Source organism: Orbicella faveolata, unplaced genomic scaffold, assembly GCF_042242905.1.
Source record: "Orbicella faveolata isolate gen_17 unplaced genomic scaffold, um_ofav_v1 contig_13, whole genome shotgun sequence".
NCBI classification, from domain to species: domain Eukaryota; kingdom Metazoa; phylum Cnidaria; class Anthozoa; order Scleractinia; family Merulinidae; genus Orbicella; species Orbicella faveolata.
Genome location: NW_028301540.1, coordinates 21,267,073 through 21,293,521, shown reverse-complemented (window position 1 = coordinate 21,293,521; position 26,449 = coordinate 21,267,073). Strand labels below are relative to the sequence as shown.

Below are 26,449 nucleotides of genomic sequence, written 5' to 3'. Positions count from 1 at the left end.
TAAATAATAAACAGCTGAGAAGTCCAATAACCAAACCAATAACTTTATTGCCAGTCAAATATTTTCTACCTATTAATGAACATGGATTTTCTTTAACTCCTTTTGAAACATAAAGTTGTGGCATAAATTCCCAACAAAACAATGAAGACATGTGACCACCATAAAAACTCAAAATGTTGTCTTTACTTTTTGAGATTGTTCAGAGGTTAAAAGAATATAAAATCCAATAATTCAGCCAGTTTCACTGGCCTTCAGGAATTTTAAGAAGGAAGAATTTTAAGGTTGATGTTTTTTGCTTTGGAAGTGTGCTTTAAGGTGGCTCCCTATAGTTTTATGATTGCACGCGCGTATAGGACGAAAACTCAAGTAATCTGCACACGCTCAAAGGAAAACATAAGTGCTTTTCGATTTTTATGACATCACCATGAGGACAAAATGCAAAACTGACAGTGAATTTTCTTGCATTTCCTTCAGTGAATTTTTTTAAAATTTGGCTCAGTTGTAACCACATACAATTCCAATAAAATACCCTATTTTTGTCAAAATCTGTCAGAGCTAATCTAATGTACCTGTATTTAGAAGAATTATGACAAATTACAGAATATTGGAAAAATGGTCTGAACAACCTTGACTTTTTACCAATTCAAAATGTCAGGCAATATCATTTCCATGATCTGGCAAAGTATGAAAAAATTTCACTGAAGGAAAGTATAAATGTTAAGGAGTTTAGGCCAAAATGAGGAATATATCTGCCTGTCATTAGATTAATTAATTAATTGACAACCAAAAAATATGCCTTATTTCAACAGTACCCATATTGGTAAATCTCTACAGGGAAAACTTTAAGAGAAATTAACTGAGTTTCCTTTTCTAACTCGCACTCTTAAGGGAGGGTGTTCGTTAATACTCTAGGGAGCCACCTTAAGATGCATTGTGACAGTTACAAGTGTCAGTGAAAGTCTCATAAAAAGAAAACTTTTCTTGTTTAAGATGAGAGATGAGAGATCTCAAACTGTTTCATAATTTTATGATATTCTTGTATTGACTATGTAACATTTTTATAGTGATTTCAAGCATTTATTAAATTTTTGACATTTCACAATGTCGTGAATTCAAATAAATTGATATATATTAATCTGTTGTTTATTTAATTGACATAAAATTTCTTTTTAAATTGATGTGACATTTCTCTCCACAAGTCAATAATAATATCAAGAAAACAAATGATGGCATGCATGCCTTTCATGTTTTTTCCTTCACTGTTTCCTATCATACGACATTCTGTTTTGCAATTAAAAAGGCACTTCTGTGTAATGCGAGAGTAAGTGTGGTAATTTGACCAAAATGCAGAAAAAGCACTATCAATAAATATGCAATTCTAAACATTTGTCAGCTGGATTGAATGCAAAGGGCTCTCTAGTGTAGTTAACTGGCACACATGGGAAACATTTGCACTCAATACATGCAACATTTATCTATGAGATAAACCTTGTATTGCATGATGCTCTAAAAAATACCAGTGAAGTTTGTTGGGGCAGGAAATCGTCAACAAGGCTGACAAAAGTTCAAGCTGCAAAATTAGTATTCTTAGGGTAACAGCTTTTACAACATGCATTATTCTTTCCTTGATAGTTCTGGCTGATCTTAAGACACCGACAGCACTTTAGCCCTTCCATCTTCATCGCCTTTAAGTTGCGATTCTCCCATGCTTGCTTGCATATTATTTGTCTGCATTGTCTCCACATCAGGTGGTACAGGGCTGCTGTCACCCAGCATGCTACTGTACACATTACATGCCACTATCAGACAGCATAGCACTATTGGACCAATAATGGCACCTTCAAGTCCAACACAGTAGATTCCTCCAGCAACAGCTAAACCAGTCAGGTAAGGGTGGCCACCACTGTTGATGTCACAGAGATCTCATACATTACTACATGTAGCTCTAGCACTTTTAAAGTATAGTGTACTTGAAAAATTCAGATGCATGCCCTTTGTCATGCTGGGGGAAAAACAGTGGAGCAGCTGGGAGGTGGTCAAAACCACAATATGATCAGAATCACAAAACAGGCAAGCTAATAACTTTGCATGCAGCATTGTATAAAGGCTCAGTTGCTTTAGACAATTATGTATTTTAGCTCCACTCTGATCTACAATCCTGACCAAACGTCTTGGGACACTTTGCATTTTTGCCAGCACATGGTCCTTCTGTCCACCTCCACCTCCCCACCCCCAGCACAATGTTGATGTTGATCCATCCAACGAAGACATTGCTTCGTGGGGGAGGAGGACTCGGAAAATTAAATATTGACTTGCCACTTCAAAATAATGCATCAACAGTTTGTCAAGTGTCCCAAGCACTTTTGGTCAGTATTACAGCCAAAACCCTTTAGATTTTAAGCTACTTCACTATCCCCCACATGCCAGCGCCACCCACAGCTGCAAACCCTGTAGACATATAACTGGCATCCCCTAATTAACAGGCAATACTGCTTTTGCAATTCCATCCATTTAAAGGTAATTAACATAAAATGACCAAAACTAATTAAACAACTGAAAATTGAAAAGCACATACCCACTGATCTCACTGTAAATAGCGACATCTACAAAGTACGTGGGTAGGAAATGGCAGACTGCTAAGACAGCCGCCATTATTCCGTGACCCTGGACTAGCCACAAATCGAGTACAGCTGGCGCTGCTGCCCAATATGTGCCAATAAAAGGAACAACAGCAGTAATGGCAGCAAATGCTAAATGAAAATTGAGGTAATTTAAGGTATATTAATTAGAGATCAACACATCAAGGGCTTTACTTGAACAATGTTCTGAAAAAGGTCTATTAGATATTTGGTGTATTTTTTACTCCATTCTCAAACAAAATAATGACAAGTTGTAAATATAAACCAACCTGAGGGTATGTATACAATATTTACACCAAATGTTGTATGGGTCAGCCATGTGTAGATGCCATAGAAAGTTGCCATCTTAACTGCTGCACCAAAAACACCCCTGGCAAAACATATTAATTATGTTACTTGTATTAAAATATACACTAAAATAATTAATCTTGCTTTACAGTTGAACCTCTGGTTGCGAACACCTCTCGTAATCGACCACCTCTCCTCAGACTAGTTTTCCAAAATACCAAAAGTTTCCAAGTCTATATTATAAGCGACCACCTCTTGTAAGCAACCACTACCACTTTTAGAGCTAAAAGTTTGAAATTTTCTTTTGTTTTTAACCTCCTGTAAGGGACCACTTAACAGAAAATAGAGCGAAAATTGGATAATCAGGTGTTGTAAGATTATCACATTCCTCGGTAGTACAAGAGACAGAAATTTCTCAATGGAAAGTACCAGATTGTCTCTCCAAATTGACTTTTCAGATGACTGAAACATTTAAAACATGGGGTATTAAAGTGCACCTAACCCCCAAATTTTTTTTTCGCTAAAACGAATCTACTTGTTATTTGAAATAGTTCTGTGAAAACTTTTTGGATTCCGTTAAATCCTCGATTTTCTGTGCCCCAGCAAAATCTCGAAAATAGCTCCAAAACACGGCCATTTTGTTTCACGACCGAGTTTGAGGAGAATGGGTCCAGCGGCTCTTGTGACGTCTACCCAGGAAGGTTGGATATCTCACGTCCTCTCATTTCCTTCAGGATGGTGTAATACACATTCGAAAAGTGCGCTGAAACACCTTCCAGAGGTGCTGTCGGCTGTTGCAGCAATATTCCAGATTTAAAGAAAGATATACTGTACAATTTACTGGCGATGATCGGCTAATGGTGCAATAAAGACGTAAACGATGGTTGATTTTGTTGAACCGAAACAAGCGAACTGAATCTGTGAGAACCATTAAAGAACTCTCACTGGAATTTGTTCTGCAGACTTTCGAACGCTATTTTCATAAATTTTCTGCTTAAAGCTAACCAGCAATTTCTAGAAATACTACCGACAACCTATATCTTCCAATCCCGCAGTATTTATAACATAACTGGCAAAGTTGTGTGATCTGATCATGATAAAGAAGTGTTATACTGATATGTAAATACATCGCAACTGTACGCTGCTAACCAACACTTATTTCTCTTTCGATTTAGATGAAAGTCGAAGATTAATCCTTTAGAATTACATGATAACAAAATTTTTAGACTCACAGAGTTTTTCGAAGGTTTGGAAATCAGCAGTGCGACATAGATTCTGTGCAATAGCGTCAAAAATATGACCGCGTAACATTATCTGCGGACCGCTTAGGGAACACAACCTTTTCGCTTATCCGACGAATTTCACTGCAAACTTTAAGATCAATTTGCATTGGTTATTTGGAGTTACGACTTAAAAAGTGTGACAATGTGAAATCAGTAATTGTATGAAATGTTTCCTTCCGCCTTGCTTCCCGCAGCTTCAAAAATACAGGTCCAAACAATACGATTTTCAATCGATTGAAGCCAATGTTTTGGAGGTCATCAAGTCTCCAATACTGCAACACGTACGTCGCTCTTATAAACATGAAGCATTCAATTGAAAGTAAAACACAAACTGGATTTAACAGAACAATCACACCTTGACAAAATACATTCTCGCCAAGGACAAATGTAAACGGGCTATAAACACGCGTGGGAATCTTATGTTTAGTTGACGAAATTACCATCCAAAGCAGTCCTCGAGTTTTCTTTCCTGCTTTTCGTTTGCCTGCTCCTCCACTTCGTATCTAGCTTTCCGTTCCTAATATACAAGCAGCTCGTCCGCAAAGAAGTCCTCCCCTTCGTCGCTTGAAATATTGTAAATTGCTCTCAAAGCTCTAAGCAGTGAGTTCACAGTTGTCGAACATGCTCGATCGAAGTTTATTTCGGAGTCTTCCGAATCGAAACTTAACTCTGACTCCAGTGACGAAAAAGAAATGATTCTGAGACAAAACTTGGACGTTTTAGTGCCAAAATACATCAGAACGATTAGTTTTGTGTTCCATTTTCTCGAGCAAATACAGAGAGTTGACTGAGGCGCTATTGTGTTTGGTTCCTGGGTAGACGTCATCAGGTACCGCCGCCCCAGACTCCCTAAAACGTGGTTGTGAAACACTTCAAGCGCGACTTTGAAAGGGCATAGAAAATCGAGGATTCAACCAAATTCAAAAATTTCTTCGCCCAAATGCTTCAAATAAAGTCTAGATTCATTTTAGCGAAAAAAAATTTGGGGGGTTAGGTGCACTTTAAGGTTACAGTATACCTTCAGGGGTGTCTCGCGTGCAAGCGATGTAGTGCGTGCAGTTTAAGCTGTAGATACCTAAACCCCTATATCAAATTAAAGCTTATGGAGCTGGCTATCAAACTATACCAAGAATTTTGAAAGAAAATGAATTGTCGAATTTTTCACGACCACTAAATGCGAGCGCCCGAATCACCTTTCAAAAGCTACAAGTCAAAGCAAATTTCGTTTTTCGCCAATTTAATTTTTTTCTTGGTTTCAGGGCCCAAAGCGCTTAAAAAGCGTGTCTGCGTTTTGGCATATTCAATTGCAGTAAAAAGTTACAGAACATTTTCGAAATAGGATTAAAAAAATGTGGAGTGATCGTACAAAAATCGCTCTCGAAGAAAAAGTATTTCGAAATTAACAATTCCCAGACACGCTTTTGTAGTTTATATGTTAAACTAGCCACTGTCCAAATTTAAGAGCAATTGAACAAATTCCCTTTGAGTTATAACTCTTTAAAGTGTCTGCTTCAAGTGGAAAAATTTATTCGAGAAAACAGCGCTAAGAAAAATTCTCTGCTTCGCAAACAAACTCCGCCCACAAACGCCTTCAACTGGGTTCTCAGATAACTAAGCCAATCAGTGCAGGGAAAGTTTACTACCGTTAACCTCCTGGTGAAATTTATGCGCAAATCTCTAAAAAACTCTTGTGTTTTGCAATGCGCTCAAGGAACCGAAGGCAGAGAGACAATTTTTCTGTAGCTCGGTTTTTCTTGAAGCTGGTCTGGCAAAATGGGGAAGACTAAAAAGGATACGAACGCTAGAGTGGCTGAGTGAAGGAAACAAACAAAAGAAAGCGCGGAGAGCAACTGTGTGTGGGCAACTGTGCATGGATAATATTTCAAATGGTCTCAATGAGTCCGACGATTCGTCGATATCGGACTCATCAGAAGAGTCTCTGTCAGCATCCCTGTTATTGCTGTCAAGTTCCGAAATTTTTACAGAACCTTTCTTTTCTCTTACCACAAATATTTGCCCGCCTTATACAATAACTATAGCTTCATCCGCGTGGCGAACTTTCGCTTCTTCACTCATTGATGTATTTTCATTCGTTCTTTGCTGTTTCGCTTTTTCGAACTGGTCCATGGTTTAAACGAGGTCTATGTTTACTTATAACTTAATAGAGACACGCCTAATACCAAAAATGCTGGGTAGTCAGAACAACAATGCTGATCAACTGAGTAGTCAATTCGTGACATCGATATAGGTATATTCCCGCGAAAATCGTCTCGGTTGAATGCATACGCGCCATAGGGCTGTCAATCAAGAGGTAAACTTTTACTTCCGGTGAAAACGTAAAACCGCCATTTCTCCGCCAATATTTAGCCTTTTTCAAAAATTTTTTTCAGAAATTAGAGATTATTCTTCGACCACTATTTTGACCCAAAAATCCAAATTTGAAGAAAATTACCGACCCGAAGGTATACTGTAACCTTAAGTCTCTGCAGTTACCATATGGTAATGAGGAAAACTTTTGATCTAATATGGTGTAAGCTCTTGTAAGCGACCACCTCCCGTAAGCGACCGACTAGGCTTGACATTTTGGGTGGTCGCTTACGGGAGGTTTGACTGTATTTAATTTAATACAAGTATAATACAATATTTAATACAACAAAAGTATGATTTGCAGAACAGTTGAGGATAAAATTAATCTCTAGAACATGATGAGGGCATGATGGACATTGATAACAATCATGTATTCACTTGCATTGACAACAATGATTACACACACACACACAAAGAATAGTTGACAAAACCTCATCCTCTCTCAAAGCCACACTAAAGGAAACGAGGTTTGGTATCCTTATTCAAGGGGGATTAATAGTTGTTATTGTTTATTTTACCTCTCACTTTTTAAAACCCTTGCAAAAACAGGGTTGAAACAAGTTTAAACTGATCATAGTTTTCATTTCCTACCCGGCCCCAATCCCTAAAACATAAGCAGAACTCATTTTCAGACTGAAATGTCAGTCTATGGTGTTAAAATCTCCTGTACTTAAAATTGATTGGTGGATTTTACCATGATGTTACTGGCAATGAAAGACTGGCACAAAGTTCATTAACAGTAACTGGTTAGCTAATTTACATGAAACCACACAAACCTTATGGCTCCATAGGCAGAATCTCCAAACCCAGCTGTGCCAGTTGCTGTTAGTTTGCCAAACCACTCTACAGGTTTGTACTGTTCCCCAGAGGTGCTCAACAAGTAAAACAAGGCAGTGACAAAAATAATCTGAAACAACACACTTCAGTTACACTCACTGTTGATCTTTGACTCTCACACACACACTGTAGTTTACACAACTGGAGGGCAAATCAATGTCAGGGTGAAAAACCTTCAAGGCTACAAATTTTGCCAAAAGCAAGATATGAAGGATACTGCTTCATACTAAAAATACTAAATAACTGCACAACAACTTGCTAGTACCATCATAGTCACCATCCGTGGCAATAATCACTTGGCTTTTAAATACATGAATGTCAAACAATAAATAATACGATTGTTATCAACCTATGTAAACTTGTAAGTGAGAGTTCACCATTTACAGGACATCATGTTGCTGCCAGCAAGGCTGCCACTGTTTTTTTCTTTTGGAATTGCTGTAAATTTAGGGTCGACTTGAATGCTATTTAAATATAGTATGATATGCCAACAGTAAAATAATTTTACCTGAAGGTGATTCTTTCAATTCATTGAAAAGACTCAAAATTAACAAAGGGCAAGAAGTTAAAACTTCCATTTATTTTACTCCGAAACACAAATCAATATAATTTTAGGAGTATGATGTCTTATCATTTTAAACTCACCATTGACAAGCCAGTGTTCAAAAGGTAAGCCCCACTGAAGAACGCAATGGACAGAACAGTAGTTACAAGGTTGAATGCAAAAGTTATATTTCCCTTCAGAAAGATCCAAACAGACTCAAGCAACTGAAATTAACAACAGATAACATCTGATTGAATAATTGTTACGGTATCCATACTTCGTAACTTAACGTTTCATAACATGTTTTGTGCACAAATTTTAAACTGTTGAATTGGCAGCTCAATTTTTTTTTCATGTTTGGAGAACTGGAGTAGGATTATTACTCCACTTTTCTAAATTTTTTTTTATGTTCAACACTGTTCCTCAGTCTCTTTTCAGAGTTGAGAACAATGCCAAAGAAAAGCGCAACCAAATAATACATTTACTTACATGTAATTATAATAAAGGGGGCTAAGCGCTGGTATAAGGTCTCGGTGGGGTTAGCAAGGGTCACCAATGCTCTCCCCGTAAATGCTGAGAAATGCCTTTCCGTCTAATATAGGCTCTGCCAGCGAAGTCATATGTCGCACGTCCTCGTTTTCGTAGCCCCTGGTAATGCTAGCAGTAGCTAGCAGCTGAGCGACAGTGGCAAAAGGCGAGTGTTCAGCGCCTTCAAATAACCGAATCTGTGACTAAGGGAAGGAAAACCCCGACAGAAAAACCCTGGCCCTCCAGGTTGGGGGTTGGGCGTGAGGCCAATCACCTCACCCCATAAAAATATTGTGATTACGGAAACTGGAATCTCGATGTATACAGGCTACAATGGGTGTAGTACAACGACATGCCGGACCCCAGACGATGCCTTTATTAGCTGGGTCGACGGAAGTATGACGACTATGGGTGAAAGCCGAAATGGGGCCCATTCTCCGAACAGCTCGTTGACAAACCCCAAAACTGAGACTTGGGGAAGGACTGTAGAAAGGGAGCTGGAAAAGGAAGGTTTAACAACATGTTCAGCAGCAGCATCGGCTGCGGAGGACAGAACAGCCTGAAGGCAGAGAGCTTACGGCCCAATTCTCCACTTGGAGAACGGATAAATGATGATGAATTATAATAAAAGTCATTCATTTTCAAGTAAACAGAAATCGCTAACACCCAAGAAGATTAGAAATGTCTATACAAATAAAATTGCAAACAAGATCTTTGCAAATGTGAGGTTAGCTTGAAAAACTTTTGGCTAAGTTTTGTCTCTCAGTGACAGTAATGTAATACGATTTAGTGACAGAATTAATTTAAGTGTCTAACTACTAAATATTATTGGTCTGCAAGTCAAGAAATCAAACTAAAGAAAATTGCAAAGTAACTCAACAAGGACTACAACTTAAAAGTTATAGACATTCATTCTAGTTCTTTACTTACAGAGAGAAGAGTGCCCAGATTTTCTCTTATCAAAGCAAAAGAGACCCTGAAATCAAACACATTGAATATGTTCATCACATTTTTCCAAGAGAGAGCAGCAGTCATGTTGCTGCTGTCGGGTTTGACTGTTGTGATTGTTCCATTTGTTGATACTTCCTTTGTTGTTGAAGAATTGCCCTGTAGATAGATGGAGAGATACAGCATTAGAAAGCAGTAACTCTTTAGTAAGTGAATGGAAACCACAGAACTCATAAGTCACCCAGCAACAAATCTTAAGAAACCCTGTATGAAGAGCACATGATCACTGAGGCAAAATTACCTAATAGAACAATAAAATTAATACCTCCAAGCATAGCAAGCCTGAGCAGCACATGGACATAATTTAAATTGAGATGTGTAGATGTGCAGAAGTTGACTGTAGAGTTATTTCCAAGCATAAATTGTTTGGGAATATTATTTCTTGTTTTATTTTGTGCTTACCCAGTTAACCCATGAATTATAAATTCTATCAGTCAGATCAAGCACTTGTTCCTGGAGTTCACTGGAATTGCTGTCACCAAACATGGATTGAACCTGTAAACAACAAAACACACTGACCTCTCATGATTGACTGATCAAACAACAAAGCAAAAAACAAGACCAACAGCAGTTCTGATGGTGACACATTAGAAAACACCCTGTGTGATTGTACAAGCTAAGAGCCAGGTTGCTATAAAAACACAGAACTACCACATTCTGATAAATGCAACAAGAGTGATTTTCTTTCCTTTCTTCTCACTATTTACATGAAAATAAAAAACAATTTTTTCTACCAAGTTACAGAAACAGTTGTGAAAGTTCAAGACAATGCAAAGAAGCATTGTGTTCTCGTAAACTTCCAAGTTAGGTTCTATCACTTCTTAGTATAAATCTAGTGTTCTATCACAAATGCCATTCTCTGATTGGCTACGCTACTCATTATCTATTCTGTGATAGATAGTGAGTAGCGCAGAAATGAACCCTTGTTGACAAAATGAAGGCCATTTCTTTGTGTTTTCCAAGTGTCTGAAGAGGATTCAGGTGAAGTTTTGATAGATGTATGCTAAAACAATTAGATTATTCGCTCTAGATTTCTATGCATGATAGAAATCTTGAGCTCATAATCTAATTGTTTAATAGAAATATGCAAAAAGATTCTCTATTTTGGTTTAGAAATGTCATTTAATATAAATGCCATAGAAGGTCCAAATTTGCTCAAAATTAGGGCTTTAGAGAGATCAGAAATTGGGCCTTTTCTTAGGAAGAGAATGGACTCAAAAGGGCCTAAGAATGTTTTGCTCACACTGATATTAAACAGCATAAAAAGTTCTTTAAATAGAATTTTGAACCTGCAATAGATTATTATATATAACAATTAAATTATTAACAGCTTCAAAGCTTGCAGAGCTCATGTGCATTTGTACAAATTTATTGTACCTTGACTGCTATAAATTTTCTTCCGTGCTTGTAGGCTCTTTCTACAGTTGATTCTAGAGTTTTCTTCAGTTCTTTGTTCTCTTGGATCCAACTAATATGGTAACAAAACTCAATAGTTTAAAATTCAATTGTTAATTAGCACCCATGCCTAGTTTTAAAAGCAAGAAATAGTGGTGCCAGCCCGTGAAACATGTCGAGTAATGTCTGTATGATAGGGTTGAAGGGGGAAAATTTAAGGCTATACGAAAATTCAAAACAATACAATGACAACAAATAATAAAGAAAGTACCAGTATTTGCAGTCAATAATTGTTATAAAAAACCTCACCTACTTGTAAATTTTTTACTATGTTTGACTCAGGCTTCAAAAAAAAGGTTTTAATATCTGTAATAACAGACTTGACAGCAAAGTGTAAGCTATTGATCACCAATGTTATGCTTTCTCTCGCAAGCCAACAATAATCTTCTCAGTAGTGATAACTACATGGACATGTACATGAATTTGCCAGAATTTGTTGATACCATCTGATTTAAAGACAAAAAGTTAGTATTTGTAGCTACTGTTTTGCACATAGTACAGACCTATGTGTGGTGTGTCATGTGTTAGGCATGTGTGAGGAAGTGTGGCCTTAGTTAAAATTTCTGGTAGCCATACTCGAACACAAGTAGTTGTCGATAATTTAACTTCAGATTGAAGAAGACATTTATTATTGAGTTCTATTGTGATGCTCAGAATGAAACAGTTGGTAAGTTCTGTACTTTTGGCTCATTGATTTGTTCGATTCATTTTCATTTTCTCATAGTCCTTGTTGTAGAAAATCTGAACTTTGACTTCTTGAAGGTGGATTGTTTGTACCTGGATGTTGTGTATCTACATGTAATTAACTACAAAAGTTCAGAGTCTTTGACGAATCATTATTAAGAGTGTGAGCTTGGTAACAATATTATTACTAAAATTAAAGCAAATCTTAAATTGCTAAACATGGTTAACAGATGTGTGTTGTAGTCCCCATGGCTTTCAGAAATCTTACTTGACAAGCTGCGGATTGTCAGCCATCACCTTGTTTACTAGGTTGGCACTTACAGACACCAGTTGTGCACTTTCGTGATGAACCTAACAAAAGAAATATAACTACATGTAGTCATTAAGTAACAAGCCAGGGTTTTGCAAGACAGGTTTGTAAATGAAAATAACTATTGTGCCAGAAAACCAAATGGAACTGTCACATTAGGACAAATAAACTTGCGTATTTTTTCGATAATTTCACTGTACGGCTGCTACATATATGTATCTACTGAAGTTTACACCAATCCAGTTGTCATAGAATTGTGCGAAGGCTGTCAAATTGCGTTCTCTTGTTCCTCAAGAACACATCCTAATTTCGTTTCAGTCTGTCTGCAGCCGTGAGAAATCAAGACTTTTTGTGAAGACTGCAAATTGGCCGCCCTCTAGGTTTTTTTTTTTTTAGGTGTCTGTGCTACATCATTCTTGTTCTCTTTTGTGGCTTCTTTTGTTGTTTTTTGACGTTTTGGGGTATTCTTTGAACTGGTTTTTCACTCTGATTGCATTGGACATAAAAGGGAATGCAGTCCCAATGCAGACTGGAGTGAGATTATTTGGCTTGGTGAAACAAATTACATCATCACAGAGCATTTGTGTACGAGTTGATTGTTCACTATCGCTTGTTTCTAAATTCTAGTAGTTTTGATTCTGGACCGTGATTGGCCTGTTTAGTAAGGATGCAAGTTGACATGCTTTTGTTACATTACTGGGATGACAATTATTTCTTCTGTTCACGAACAAGACTTTGAATAGCCTTGGCTTTGGGGTGTTAACTGTGGGAACAGCCATATTTCATTGGCTATATTTTGATTACATGTCTTGACCTTAATTAATAGTTCCAGTGGCCACAAATAGTTCAGTATCCAGCAAAGGTCAAAACTGAATCGATGGAAGCGTACTCTGAAGCCGAGATCTATAACTGTAAGTCAGAACTAAGGAACAGCAATGTAAATGCTGACTACTTTTAATCATCAGCGGAAATATTCGAATCTTTTGCCAGTCGCATGGAGTTTGTTTACGATACCAGCATAGGAGTGCAAATGTTAGCTGACATTTGTGCTTTGCAGCTTAGAATACTAGATGTAACACAAGTACAATTTAAAAATTGGCCTTCATGCTTGAACTCTACCAGTAAAAGTGAAAATGAGATGTTTAGCATGAATTTTGAAGGCATATGTTCTATCAAACTTGTGAGTTTACCGAAACTGGAGCCGTCACGCAATGTGTCATCAAAGGTCATCAAATTGTAGTTTCAACTTGCTAACACCACATAATCCACAGAAAAATAGTGGCCTTTGTCATTATGTTATATCTGTCTGTAGAACTTCAGCTGTTCACAAAGATAACGATTTGAGCAACAGACAGCTATATAAGTTGTATCACAGGCGTACATGTAGAACGCACTCATAATCTTTGATTACTAGTAATAACAACCTTAAAAAGCATGAAAACCAAAAAAGCAGAAATAACCCAAGTCTTGCTTCATCTTTTTGCACTAAACATTAAATTTTATGCTCTGATTCCGATCCCTGAGTAAAACAAGTCAACCTTTCCCTACTTTCATTGCTCAAGAAGATTGCCCTGTAACTTCGCTCTGATGACTGAATAAGCAGAGGTTCAATTGCGGCTAGCCTACCTTGTGGAGAACACAAGTGGAGAATATAGGTGTAACTGAGACTATTTCATGCAGATTTGTTAAGTCTTCTGCTGAAATGTCAATGTTTTTGCATTATGACGCTGTCAACATTTAAGATTTTTGTTGCCATCCTCCTCCTGCCTCCCCTCCATCCCACAGTCTCTCAAATTCCAACTCACTTTTAACTCTGTATATAGAGCATTTATGGAACAAGAATAATAAGACAACAAGAATTATTCTTCACAGAAAATACATCATTCCACTAATAATTTATAATTATCATATTACAATAAAGTGATGTATTTCAATCTGTCATGAAGATGCCTTTCCTTAATCTGTTTACAGAAAGAAAGTAGTCTATGTGCTTCTTTCAATTAAGGTTACAGTATACCTTCAGATCGGCAATTTTCTTCAAATTTGGGTTTTTGAGTCAAAGTAATGGTCAAAAAGTAATCTCTAATTTTTGAAAACAAAATTGACAAAAAACTTAATATTGGCGGAGTAATGGAGGTTTTATGTTATGGCCGGAAGTAAAAGTTCCCTCTTGATTGATAGCCCTATAACATGCATGCAGTCACCTGAGACTACTTTTGCAGGAGTATTATCTATATCGACACCCTGAATTGGCTGGCTCCTCAGTTAATCAGCATTGTTAATCCAAGCATTATTTGTATTAGGTGTAATTCTTTTAAGTTATACGTAAACATGGACTATGGAAAACTCTGTTTACCAGTTCGAAAAAGCGAAGAACGAATGAAAACACATCAATGAGTGAAGAAGTGAAAGTTGGCCTTGCAGATGAAGCTATAGCTATCGTATCAAGCGGGCAAAAAGATCGAGTCAAGAGAAGAGAAAGGTTCTGTAAAAATTTGGGAACTCGACAGTGATAACAGTGATGTGTACAGTGACTCTTTTGTTGAGTCTGATACTGATGAAAAGTCAAACTCATTGAGATCCATTGGAATATTATCCATCATGCATATTTGCTCCACCGCGCATTCTTTTGTTTGTTAATGGTAGTAAATTTTCCAAGCGCTGATTGGCTCAGTGATCTGAGAACCCAGTTGAAGGTGTTTGTGGGTTGAGTTTGTTTGCGAAGCAAGAGATTTTTCTTAGTGCTGTTTTCTCGAATAAATTTTTTCGCTTGAAGCAGACACTTTAAAGAGTTACAACTCAAAGGGAATTTGTTTGATTGCCCTCAAAATTGGACAGTAGCTAGATTAACATATAAAAAACCAAACTGTGTCTGCGAATTGTTTATTTCAAAATATTTTTTCTCCGAGAGCGAATTTCGTACAATCACTTCACATTTTTATAATCCCATTTCGAAAATGTTCTGTAACTTTTTACTGCAATTGAATATGGCAAAACGCAGACATGCTTTTTTAGTGCTTTTTGTCCTGAAACCAAGAAAAAATAAATTGGTGAAAAACAAAATTTGCTTTGACTTGTAGCTTTCAAAAGGTGATTAGGATGCTCGCATTTAGTGGCCGTGAAAAAATCGGAAATTGATTTTATTTCAAAATTTTTGGTATAGTTTGATAGCCAGCTCTATAAGCTTTAATTTGATATAGGGGTTTAGGTATCTACAGCATAAACGGGACGCGCTACATCACTTGGACACAAGACACCCCTGAAGGTATACAGTAACCTTAAAGGACAATGTCACTCCAAAGAACATATTTTTTTGTCAATGCAAGTGAAAACCTCACACTAAGTTCAGCCACTCACCTAAGTTTCAGCCTCTAAAGTGCGCATTTTCCTTATGAAATTCGTCTCCAAAGGAGCCCAAAATTTGGCATTGTTAACGCCATTTTCAACAGTACTCAAAAGCAAGATCACATTTTTGTGACGTCATTCTGTCCATAGGATTTTGTCAGATGGCTTCCAACGAGCCATAAAACTATTGCTCTAGGTTTTGGCTGCTCTTGAGCCATATTATTTGGAGCCAAACATGCTTCAAATCCCAAAAATGATAGCGGTGAAGATAGTGAAGTGGATAATTGCTTGGAAAAAAAACACATTTTGCTGACCTTGTGAAGAATGCCAAGTCAGTTGCAGGTTTTTCTGCTTCCCACCAATTTAGAGTTGGACTGAATGATGTCACATACATGTAAACATGGCCTAACTGCCAACTACAGTTTCAAAATGGTTGCATCCAGAGTAGAATTTTGGACTTCTTTCAAGACAAATTTCTTCAGGATAGCAGGCACTTTAGAAGCTGAAACTTCAGTGTGTGGAAAAACATAATGTTAATACTTGCTACAGGTGGAGACAAAAAAGTAAGCTTTTCAGAGTAACCTTCTCCTTTAAGAATACAACACATTACATGTGTACAAACCTGCACTGCAAAGAAAACTGTAATAAGGGAGAAAGCCACAACAAGGAACAACACCATGAAGATACTTATAATGTTTTCCAAAGATTTATCCATTATGCTGTTAATCTGAAAATACACAAAAGTTCAAATAACAGTTACCATTAATGTATAACTGAGGATCTACTTATATTAAACTAAGATAGGCTGAACAAGAAGTGCTGGTATATCAGTTACTTTTTTTCTGAATTTGAACATACATTGTACCTCACAGATGATTTACTTTTGGCCTTGCAAAGCTGCAGATAAAATACATGCAGTGATTCCTGAGCAAAAACCTGTACATGTTGTAATATTATAAAAAAGGAAATGCTTCATTTAAAAAAGAGGCACTTTCTCAAGCATGACTTTAAAAAGTCAAAACCAAAACAATTGTTCAAATCAGCTGAAACCTCACCACTATGGTTTCCCTTTGATCAAATTAAGAGTCCCTGTCCATAAATATGGAAAATAACTCGGCAAGGGTTGAAAATTCAATTTTGCTCATATTTTTACCGTAGATAGGCTAGGGCATGGCAAAAACTACTGGATAGTTTTTTTGGCACATTATCCTTTTATTTCAAAGAAATATGCAAATTACTAAATTCCGTTAAAATCGTCATTTGACACACCATTTTATTAAACAAGTTTGAGAGCCTCGCATGCAAATCCACATCATTCTTCCGTCTTTAAAACACTCAAATATTTTTGTGCAATGTTTAAATGTGTACTGGGTTGATTTTAGGGAATGTGACGGTTTTTGTTGGGTGCAACATAATTAAATTTCAAAGACATGTATTTCATTCACTTAAAAGTACTTCGTAAAAATAATTCATTTTCACCACGTGCAAAACCTTCAAGTGAATTAAGCTTCTGGTAGTTGAATTGCACAAGGATGATCTACAGATTCCTGTAAATATTTCTTTGGGCAAATGATTGTGAGCGGTGCAAGAGCTTTTCAAAGTACATTAAAAATGGAGATATTTGACCATCCGTCGTCAAATTTCAATTTACGGGTAAGACATATATTTTAGCATGCACCGCATGTCTTGAGCTATCTTAAGTTGAAATAGACACAGAGCTGATAATTTCGAAATGTTCTAACCTTATTTGCTGTAAAAGGCAGGTCCAAAAGCCAATTTGACGCGTTTCTGTCACCATTCGTCGCACATAAAGCAGAAGTTTGCTTTTGTTTACACAACGTCCGATGTATATGGCCAACTGTCAACTTATTTAATGGTCGAATACCACGAATCTATGACCCTCTTTTGACAAATATGATCACCACTGCATCTAAGTCAAAAACGGCTAAGTGATTTGTAGATAGTTGCTTGCTTTGCTCTACACCAAAATATTACGTTTGATCATCGTTTGATCTATTGCTTCTTGAATCCTTGCATGCAGCGGCTCCTTGTTTGTTCGTCACGCAATGCTGTCATTCCATTTTAGGGGACAGGGGTAGGACAATTTCTATCCTAATAAGTGAGGCTCCGTAAGGCTTGGAACCACAGGGAGCACACAATCTTGTTGAGTAGGAAGAGATTAAATTAAGCAATGAAAAGAATGAATAGTTAACCATTGCCCCTGTTGTTATCTTTTACTGTCTTTACTCGACCACCGCTACCTACATGCCCTGCGTAAATACTGTAATGCTAAACTCGTACCGAGGTCTTTTCGCGCTGTGCAATTATTTTTGGTTTACATATAATGCAGTGGGCTACCCTTGGGGAAATGGGAGGTGGCCGCTTAATAGGGGTTGGCCGCTTAATAGAGGTTGGTGTACCTTCAATATCTTTTCGTTATCGGGTTATAAATTTCTTAGTGAACATGGAGTCAATTCAAGACAATTATTATAGACGTCATCCTCAGAGACCCAGGGGCAGTTAGTGGGAGCAGGGAAAAGTCTAAATGGGTGAGAAAAAAGTTCGGGCGAAGACCCGTTTAGACTTTTTCTTTGCCCCCACTAACTTCCCCTGGGTCTCCACGAATGATGTCTATCATGATTGTCTGGAATTGACTCCACGTTTACTAAGAAATTTAGGTAACTTTATAACCCGATAATGAAAAAATATTCAAGGTACACCAACCTCTATTAAGTGGCCAACCCCTATTAAGCAGCCACGTCCCATTTCCCCAAGGGCAGCCCACTGTATTAAATGTAAACCAAAAATAATTGCACAGCGCGAAAAGACCTCAGTACGAGTTTAGCGTTACAGTATTTACGCAGGGCATGTAGGTAGCGGTGGTCGAGTAAAGACAGTAAAAGATAACAACAGGGGCAATGGTTAACTATTCATTCTTTTCATTGCTTAATTTAATCTCTTCCTACTCAACAAGATTGTGTGCTCCCTGTGGTTCCAAGCCTTACGGAGCCTCACTTATTAGGATAGAAATTGTCCTACCCCTGTCCCCTAAAATGGGATGACAGCATTGCATGACGAACAAACAAGGAACCGCTGCATGCAAGGATTCAAGAAGCAATAGATCAAACAATGATCAAACGTAATATTTTGGTGTAGTGCAAAGCAAGCAACTATCTACAAATCACTTAGCCGTTTTTGACTTAGATGCAGTGGTGATCATATTTGTCAAAAGAGGGTCATAGATTCGTGGTATTCGACCGTTAAATAAGTTGACAGTTGGCCATATACATCGGACGTTGTGTAAACAAAAGCAAACTTCTGCTTTATGTGCGACAAATGGTGACAGAAACACATCAAATTGGCTTTTGGACCTGCCTTTTACAGCAAATAAGGTTAGAACATTTCGAAATTATCAGCTCTGTGTCCATTTCAACTTAATATAGCTCAAGACATGCGGCGTGTGCTAAAATATATGTCTTACCCGTAAATTGAAATTTGACGACAGATGATCAAATATCTCCATTTTTAACGTACTTTGAAAAGCTCTTGTGCCGCTCACAATCATTTGCCCAAAGAAATATTTGCAGGAATCTGTAGATCATCCTTCTGCGATTCAACCAGTGGAAGCTTAATCCATTTGAAGGTTTTGCACGTGGTGAAAATGAATTATTTATACGAAGTACTTTTAAGTGAATGAAATACATGTCTTCCAAATTTAATTATTTTGCACCCAAAAAGACAACACAGCATTCCCTAAAATCAACCCAGTACACATTTAAACATTGCACAAAAACATTTGAGTGTTTTAAAGACGGAAGAATGATATGGTTTTGCATGTGAGGCTCTCCAACTTGGTTAATAAAATGCTGCGTCAAATGACGATTTCAACGGAATTTAGTAATTTGCATATTTCTTTGAAATAAAAGGATATTTTGCCAAAAAAACTATCCAGTAGTTTTTGTCATGCCCTAGCCTATCTACCATAAGAATATGAGCGAAATCGAATTTTCAACCCTTGCCGCTAAATTAAGAATTTGTCTGATTTTTAGAGGCAGGCACATTTAATATATGAGTGCAATGAAGTCATAAGAGACATTGTCATGTGTTAGGTGTACCCATGGTTTTGATCGAAAACTGACTTGCAGGCGTTTTCAAATTCCGTGTTCATTTTGCTGAGCAATTGCTAAGAATTAATAACAATTTACTTACCTCTCAACTGTTTATTAAAGTCTTCATTGTAGTGTTATAGGCACATTTTATAAATGAACAAAGTACTTTGCCACCAATTTTTGAACCTTTTTGACCAAAAATGCAGCTAAAATTGTCATGATAGCACCTGTTTAAGTATACAATTTTGGATGGACAAAAACTTGACTGTGGTAATAGAGACTTACAGTGAAATCTACTTTAATTCCTCCTTTGAACAATCCACTGAGTGGTGTTGGAATCAATGCTTGTTTTCTTTCATTAGCCCAACTTTTAAGGTTGTCCCACTGAGAAAGGAGAAATACTGATGGTGCACTTGAATAAATTGAGGAACTCCAGTATGCTAAAAGTTGTTTCAATGCATAAAATATGATCGGTATCAACAGAATCACTATAAAGTCCCAATGAAGCCAAAGTCTTGACAGCAGAATTCCCCAGAAAAGAGCCTGAAAATACATCTTGCTTTTGCTATCATATTTGCCCTCTTCCTTGATCTTAAGTTTCTGTTTTGGTTTTTGCATTCTACTTCTGCGAAGCTTTAACAAAGCTTTTTCATCAACAATATCTGTTCCATCCTTGGATGATGCAGCAGAATGTGTTGAAGGACAGACCATTGGAGATGAGTCTTTATGGCTTTCATCACAGGAGTCATTTGACTCAGAGGTTGGTAATGATTTTACCAAGGCAACAGCTGCCACAGATAAGCCCCTAAGCAAACTATGTCTTCTATTCTCCCAGTCTTCCCTGCTATCAACTATGGAATGAGATGAACAGCTGTTAGGCTGTTAAATAGTAATTTTCATGCAATAGAATATTGTGTTTTACAATAAAGTTAACATTGTGATGCAGTTATTCTGTCTATAGTCTTTCAAAGGTGCATCCATGTTGAGAATGAGACCAAACTAAAGTTTTAATAGAAACAGCTATTAACTTGTATCATCTAATACCCACCCAACCCATAGAATGTGAATGATTTGCCGATGATGACCAGCCACTGCTGGAATTCACTGCATACAGTGTATATCTAGTACACCTTTAGAGGTCCTCACATTCACAAATTGAGGATAGGTTCATTATTTCTAAGCCCAGTCATCTGTAACGGCTAACATTATTTGCAGCTGTCATCACAAAGACAAAACCACAAAAAAGGCTGCTGCCTAACAGGTACACAGTTACGAGTGTGAGCAACTAAATTTCTGTTTAAGCAGCTGGCAACCTTTAGGCTGGGCTTCCAACATTATGGCTTGGATTCCTAACTTCTGATATCAGGCTCCTTAAAAAAGTACTCTAATAGGCAGCAGCCTTGCACAAAGCTTACCAGTCTAATTAATTTTATTCGACTATTTACTTATTATAATCTGACCTTGATCATGCCCCTCTGAAACTCCAGTAATACATCCAACAATTGAGCATATGACAAGCAGCATGAAAAATGGAATTCTGTAAGATCCAGTGAGAGAAACAAGATGAAGCAGAAACATAATCCACACAGGGAGAGAGAACACTGAAATGATGATTGAGGAGCTTGGGGTCCAGAAAAATACCAGAATTAGAATGTATCCAACTATAATTGACCATACCTAAAAAGACAGTTCATATTATTGTTAATTACAAGTATCTGTTGTGTAACTACAGAACATGTAATATTGAAAAAACTAAGGAACTTCATTCAAAATGTTAAACAGTATTCTAATGCTATCATCTATAAAAAGTTCATTCTATGCAATCTAGCTCCTTGTTACATGACAAACCAGCCAGCCAGAAAATTTTACTTGAGGGCCAAAGGGGCCCCTGAAGACCTCTTGGGGGCCAATTTTTTAGGAAAGGGGCCAATAAATAATAGTCCCCAAATGCAAATTTTTGGTCACCAGATACTAGTATGAAGGATCAAATCCGTGCATTACAAGAGAATAATCCATAGGTATATATGATGTAGTCAATGATCATGGATTTGCAATGCATTATAGGGCAATTTCAAACAAGGTCAGTCATTTGGAAGTTTTCTGATGTGAGAGAATCAATACAGCAAAGCAAAAGGATGGATTGACTTCTTTTCTTTGAGTATGTTGAATGTTTCAAAAGGAAAGATCTTTCAATATGGTTTTCTAGAAGGACATAATGTGTATGGGTTATTGACCAAGTGTGAGGTCAAAATGGCTGGATATTGGCCAAGTTCTTTTTTTTGCCTGTTTATGGACCGAGACGGAGTCGAGGTCCATAAACTCGGAAAAAAAGAACGAGGCCAATATCCAGCCATCTTGACCAAACAAGCTTGGTCAATAAAGGATTTATTATATGGCTTTCGGGGAAATTTTTCTTGCGGGACACTGCAGGTAGTCCCGAGCAGGCCCGGGGGGAAGGGGGGGGGGGTACTTTGGGAATTTCTGGGTGGGGATGTGCCGCTGGGGCCCTGGAACCCTTAGCCTATATCAGAGCTAGTTCAGCTGAATTTTGCTACCCTATACTAGAGTAAACTTACCAAATCCCCTCATCTATCGACACCGTTGAGGTTGATTTGCGTAAATTTAAACTTGCCAATTCGATTTTTTTATATATTTTTGAGTGGCAGTTCCTGGTTTCCTTAGTCTAGATAAAACCTTCAACCAACTAGTCAGTTTTGTGAAAAATGATACCCTATTCTAGACCCAAATGCTCTGATTTATATACCCTATCCTAGAGTAAACAGCTTGAAAACCATACCCTTCACAGCGGCACATACCTATATAGTCCATATATGGCAGTGTCCCCCCTGGGCGAGCAGGCAAGATAGCTCCATCTTGCCCGCTTGGGTAGCCAATCACAGCACAGGATTTGATTCATCTTGCCCGCTCATGGAGCTAGCCATATAATAAGTGAGAATATAACCATTATCCATTGTCAACATAGAGAAATGTAGGTCACCATTATGGTGACTAAACCAGAATTTTTGGTCGCCAAGGATGAAATGTTAGTTGCATTGGTGACCGTATTGGTCACAATTTTGAGTCCTGGGATGGCTTTAAAATACTATGCCTGTGTTAAGCCTGCAGGCTTGTAAAAGGGAAGAGCTAAATTGGCCCTTTTTTCGTTTTTCTGGGGGCCATCTCTGATTGCAAGGCAGGGTTCTCACAATGGTGCGGTCTGGCAGAAACACTGCTTTTTTGTTTTGTTTTTTTCCCATCAGTCATGATTTCCCTTGTTTAAACTTGATGTACTATCAATAAGTTTGAGAAGTATTTACATACATTGTTTTCTTCAAATTAATTTCTGCACTTTTTTGTGCATTTAAGTCAGACACTTGACATTGAAGGCATCATTTGAGAAAAAGATTACAAATGTAGTTGTTTGCCCACAAGAAAGTTGCACTGTTTTAAAATTCAAGATCTCTCGTATTTCTGAGAAATTTGTCAACCAACTACATCTTAAGGCCACTTAAGGCTACCTGGGTTCTACACTGTAGCTAAATGGTGCCTTGCGCAGGATGTACCATAGGATAACAGTAACTAATTCAATTCTGATTTAATCAGTTACCATCATCTGGGGTATACCTACTGCAGGGTATACTGGCATCTGACCAGTTTTCTTAGACTTTTCTATGTTTGATCCTCATACCATCCACTAATAACTTTTCTAACTAACTTGAACTTATTCTCAGTCGACAGAAAGTGAAACAGAAAGAAAATAGGTAATGCAGTAAAACAGTACAAGAAACATTTAAGCTTACAGTTACCAATTGAGCCTACATGTACCATACTTACTAAATAGGGATTGTAAAAGAAATCCAACAGCAAGTGTACCACCAATCCAGATCCTTTTAAAATCCAGACAATCTCATTAAACGGCTGAATAATGTACAACACGTAAACTCCGACAGCAATGAGACTAAATATGAAAAAGATTCGTATTTTTTGTACAATTAACGACCCCACAAAGTCTGAAGATTTATTGGCCAAGTGAAATGGCAGCACCATAGCACCCACCACCAAAGGTGTTTTAGATTCTCGCAAAGAACAGAGAAATCCTCGGACAGCTTGAGTTAGTTTCCACTTGAAAGGATATAGAAAGGCTCCACACAGAGAGGCCCACAAAAGAGGCCGCAGGAAAGGCTCCAACACATAATAAACCGCAACTGCAGCACAACCGCTTAACGCCACAAAAACCAATGCTGCGGTGTTATAGAATGCAAGTTTCAAGGCCTTTTCATTTTGTTGCACACCAACCGAAGTGAAAACGGCACTAAATGGAGAGCTAAGCGAATCAAGACTCCTATGCCGAAGTGTCGTCTTTAAAGTTGCCATTCTCTGTGAGCTACAGTTGAACTGAACTGTAAAACAAGGCAAAAAGAACAAGGGAAAACAGGCGATCCTCAGGTGGTACTGCAAACTGTGCCCGTCTAGGGCTGAATGTTTTCTTGTACTCCAAATATGGCTATCCTTATGATGTCACAAGGACAGCTCATTCTTACCGCGTGTAGTCTGGTATCTAGCATCTGGCTCGCCCTCTGACAAGATGGCGTACCATTCAGGAAGGCCTATGGAAGATCTTCGCTTTAAAGACGACGGTCTGTCGACTGTGTCTTCTGAAGAGCAAGAAAAAGTCGAAAATTCAGTCGCGAGAAATTACTCTGCTTATTTGCGGGTCTCTAATCTCGATCCTGGACTGCCCTTGTTCCGCCAGAAGCACATTCAGTACCTCAAGCGAGGCCTGCATCACTTGTCGGAAGCTTACGAATGTCTGGACGCCAGCAGACCTTGGCTTTGTTACTGGATTTTACATGGACTAGAACTACTGAATGCAAAAATAGGTGTTGAGGAATACTCGCAAACTGCTGATTTTCTCAAGCGTTGTCAAGATTCCGAGGGTGGCTTTGCAGGGGGTCCACAACAAATTCCTCATCTGGCCCCAACTTATGCCGCAGTTTGCGCGCTGTGCATCTTGGGAACTAACGAAGCATATGACGTCATTGACAGGCCCAAGCTCAAGTCATTCTTGGCAAGTTGCCGCACATCAGAGGGTGCATTTACAATGCATCGTGATGGTGAAGTGGACATCCGAGGTGCTTATTGTGCAGTTGTTGCAGCGCATCTGACAAACATCATGTCCCCAGAGTTGTTTGAGGGCACAGCTGAGTGGATTGCTAAATGTCAGACCTATGAAGGTGGATTTTCAGGTGAGCCTGGATTGGAAGCCCATGGAGGTTATACATTCTGCGGTTATGCTGCATTAGTGTTGCTGGGGAAACATAACGTAATTGACAACAAGCGTCTTCTTAGGTGGGTGGCAAGTCGCCAGATGCGTTTGGAGGGAGGTTTCCAAGGAAGAACAAACAAACTGGTTGATGGCTGCTACTCGTTTTGGCAAGGTGGAGTGTTTCCTTTGCTTCACACTGTTTTTGATGCCAGTGGTGATGGAAATTTGCTGAGTGATGAGAAATGGTTGTTTGATCAAGTAGCCTTGCAAGATTATTTATTAATAAATTGCCAACTTCATCATGGGGGACTGGTAGACAAACCTGGCAAATCCCGAGACTTTTATCACACCTGTTATTGTCTTAGTGGGTTATCTGTGGCTCAACACTTTGTCAACAAATATCAAACCAAGCTGACATTAGTGGGTGGACAGGAAAATGTGCTTTCTCCGGTACATCCAGTATTTAACATTGGTATACAACATGCAGCTGATGCCTTGGAGTACTTTAGAAAACTGCCGCTTATCTGAAAACTATTGAAATTATTAATATATTTGCTGTAAATTGACTACAATACTTTTTTAACAAAATTAGATTTAATTTAATTAACAACATTCTGCTGCAGGGATGCTTGACTTATGGCTGATGTGCTTATTTACCTTTAGTTTTGGTATAACTTGCAGAATTATGCAATCCTTTGCTGTGATATACCATGAAATATCTCCTTTAGGTTGGTATTTAAGTATACTTACAGTTGTGTGAGCCTTAGGTGACTGTGTGTATAGAAGGAAATTGAATTCACATTAGGGATATTTATGGTATACCTTAAGAAAGCATTCTGTACCTATTTATCTCATAAATGAACATATTTTCTAAAGACATTGTTGTGCTGCATCAGGGGACGGTAAAACTTTGATGTTTTGTGAACATGAACTTGATAAAGGTAAATAAACTGCTGTAGCAAGTTGGTAAAGCTGATGTTCAGAGTGTTTGCTCCGAACTTGAAATGTCAGTTTTACAAACTTGCAAATAGTTTACTATTTAACCCATGTCTCCTTTGGACTTAGTATGACTTAATTATGTTGTACTTCATAAAGACTGGCCAAAAATTTACAACTTGTTTCCAAAGAGCTACCAATGTGCAAAACAAGTGGTGTCCAGTAGCCTGGAGCTAGTGGAGTTGTAGTCAGACAAGTGGATTATACCCTTTACTTGCCTGAATGTTTGAAGAACTCTTATTACAGAAGTACAGTGAGAGATGAAATTGTTGTGCTAGTTTAATTTTAAGTTTAACTTTAATACTAGTAAGACAATTTTGGGGGTTCAGTGAGATTGACTTTTGAGCTTGTACATCACAGTTTCCTTGCCTGAAAATTGGTTTTCTTTGCACTCTGCTTGGAAACATTATCCAAAGGTCATTGATAATTACTTATTTAACCAGTCTATGATAAACTTTGCCCAATGCCAGATGACTATAATGTTATATCCCTGAGATACTGCTGATTCAGCAGCAGTTTCCTGCCATGTGATTGGCTGCATTCTTAGCATTAGATAATAATGTTGCAATGGTTTTGGAACAAAGCTGGTATGATGTACATGAAGTGTACCAAAATTCTGAAAATGCTCATGAATAGATACTCAGTTTGTTAGTTAGCTACATTAGTTTTACTTTTAAATATTAAAAGCACTGCTATCATAATGCGTTGTGGTACTGTGGTACAATGTATGTTTTACACTAAGCCGAGGAATTGTTATGATTGTACAACTCTTGATGACTGCCACTCACAC

General features: G+C 37.8%; 2 protein-coding genes across 2 annotated transcripts; one reads left to right on the top strand and one right to left on the bottom strand.

Moving 5' to 3' along the window:
- Positions 1-22: 22 nt before the first annotated feature.
- On the bottom strand, positions 23-23,967 carry LOC110051146 (transmembrane protein 245-like). Its single transcript, XM_089285047.1, has 13 exons — positions 23,232-23,967; positions 20,858-21,074; positions 19,683-20,248; positions 15,911-16,015; positions 11,902-11,984; positions 10,872-10,962; positions 9,897-9,989; positions 9,417-9,593; positions 8,060-8,182; positions 7,354-7,484; positions 2,909-3,009; positions 2,576-2,750; positions 23-1,903 (listed from the first exon to the last, which is right to left on the bottom strand). Exons 1-13 carry the CDS (start codon positions 23,769-23,771, stop codon positions 1,645-1,647), a joined length of 2,661 nt encoding a protein of 886 aa, XP_089141173.1. The 5' UTR covers positions 23,772-23,967; the 3' UTR covers positions 23-1,644.
- LOC110051141 (protein farnesyltransferase subunit beta-like) lies at positions 23,962-26,360 on the top strand. Its single transcript, XM_020757132.2, has one exon. The coding sequence runs from the start codon at positions 23,983-23,985 to the stop codon at positions 25,189-25,191; it is 1,209 nt and encodes a 402-aa protein (XP_020612791.2). The 5' UTR covers positions 23,962-23,982; the 3' UTR covers positions 25,192-26,360.
- The last annotated feature ends 89 nt before the right edge of the window (positions 26,361-26,449 follow it).